The sequence below is a fragment of the Hylobates moloch genome, unplaced genomic scaffold, assembly GCF_009828535.3.
Source record: "Hylobates moloch isolate HMO894 unplaced genomic scaffold, HMol_V3 SCAFFOLD_16318, whole genome shotgun sequence".
Taxonomy (NCBI): Eukaryota; Metazoa; Chordata; class Mammalia; order Primates; family Hylobatidae; genus Hylobates; species Hylobates moloch.
Genome location: NW_026668593.1, coordinates 1 through 1,196, shown reverse-complemented (window position 1 = coordinate 1,196; position 1,196 = coordinate 1). Strand labels below are relative to the sequence as shown.

At 48.1% G+C, this 1,196-nt stretch overlaps 1 protein-coding gene across 1 annotated transcript; it reads left to right on the top strand.

The window, feature by feature from the left end:
* The first annotated feature begins 53 nt into the window (after positions 1-53).
* On the top strand, positions 54-1,190 carry LOC116465955 (lysine-rich nucleolar protein 1-like). Its single transcript, XM_032148847.2, has one exon. It carries the CDS (start codon positions 489-491, stop codon positions 726-728), a length of 240 nt encoding a protein of 79 aa, XP_032004738.1. The 5' UTR covers positions 54-488; the 3' UTR covers positions 729-1,190.
* Positions 1,191-1,196: the final 6 nt, after the last annotated feature.

The window sequence follows — 1,196 nt, the reverse complement described above, 5'->3', positions numbered from 1 at the left end:
GGGAGTGCGCTGTGTAGGGTGGTCGGGGGAGTGTACTGTTTTGAAGTGAGGCACACTGTGCTGTGTGTCATGAGTTAGGAAAGGAGGAGGAAGGCGGAAAGGCAGCTCTGTGTGCAGAGGTGGGCAGTGGTGTTGGCTGGACCTGGGCTGGAATTCTGGGGGTCACTAGTTAGGTTTCTGTCTCCAGCTAAGCTGCGGACCTCTATTTTATCCTCTGTGCAATGGGAATAACAACAGTGTTTCTCATAGGGCTGTCATTAGGATTAACGGAATAATCCATTGTTGAGCTTATTAGCACTGTGCCTGGTACACAGCAGCCATCTAATCTGCTGGGCCCTCCCTGATGAGGCTGGGGTCAAGGGAAGGAAAGGGCTTTGGACTCAAGGAAAATAGCCACCTTTTTCCTCTCCTCACAGGGAACCCAGTTTGGCCAGTGGGATACTGCTGGTTTTGAGAACGAGGACCAGAAACTGAAATTTCTCAGACTTATGGGTGGCTTCAAAAACCTGTCCCCTTCTTTCAGCCGCCCCACCAGCACGATTGCAAGGCCCAACATGGCCCTTGGCAAGAAGGCGGCTGACAGCCTGCAGCAGAATCTGCAGCGGGACTACGACCGGGCCATGAGCTGGAAGTACAGCCGGGGAGCCGGCCTCGGCTTCTCCACCACCCCCAACAAGATCTTTTACATCGACAGGAACGCTTCCAAGTCAGTCAAGCTGGAAGATTAAACGCTAGAGTTTTGTCCCCCCAAAACTGCCACAGTTGCTTTGATTATTCCATTTATGCTGGAGATTACAAATTTTTTTTGTGAAAAAAATCAGATCTTGGTGATGACCTCGAGCAGTAGGATATAAATAACTCCCATAAGCTTAGCGTTACAGTAATGGAACACTAGGCATAAATGGTTTATTCAGTTATGCAAATGAAAGCCATCTGACAGTTGGCTCACATTGAACACCTGTGGAGATTAAGGACGAGGACAACTATCTTGATGGGCTTGGATGAACTGGGGCGGGGCAGCTCATATTTTGGGAGCCAGGAGAAGGAGTGAGTGGCTAAAACCTCCTGTTTTCTGTTAAACATTCCGTCCCTGTTTGAGACATCAGTATGTACAGTTAACCTTTGTTGAGTGTTTAGCAGGTGCTAGGTACATACTAGTGTTTTCCTTAATGTATTTAATCTTCATAATTATGAAA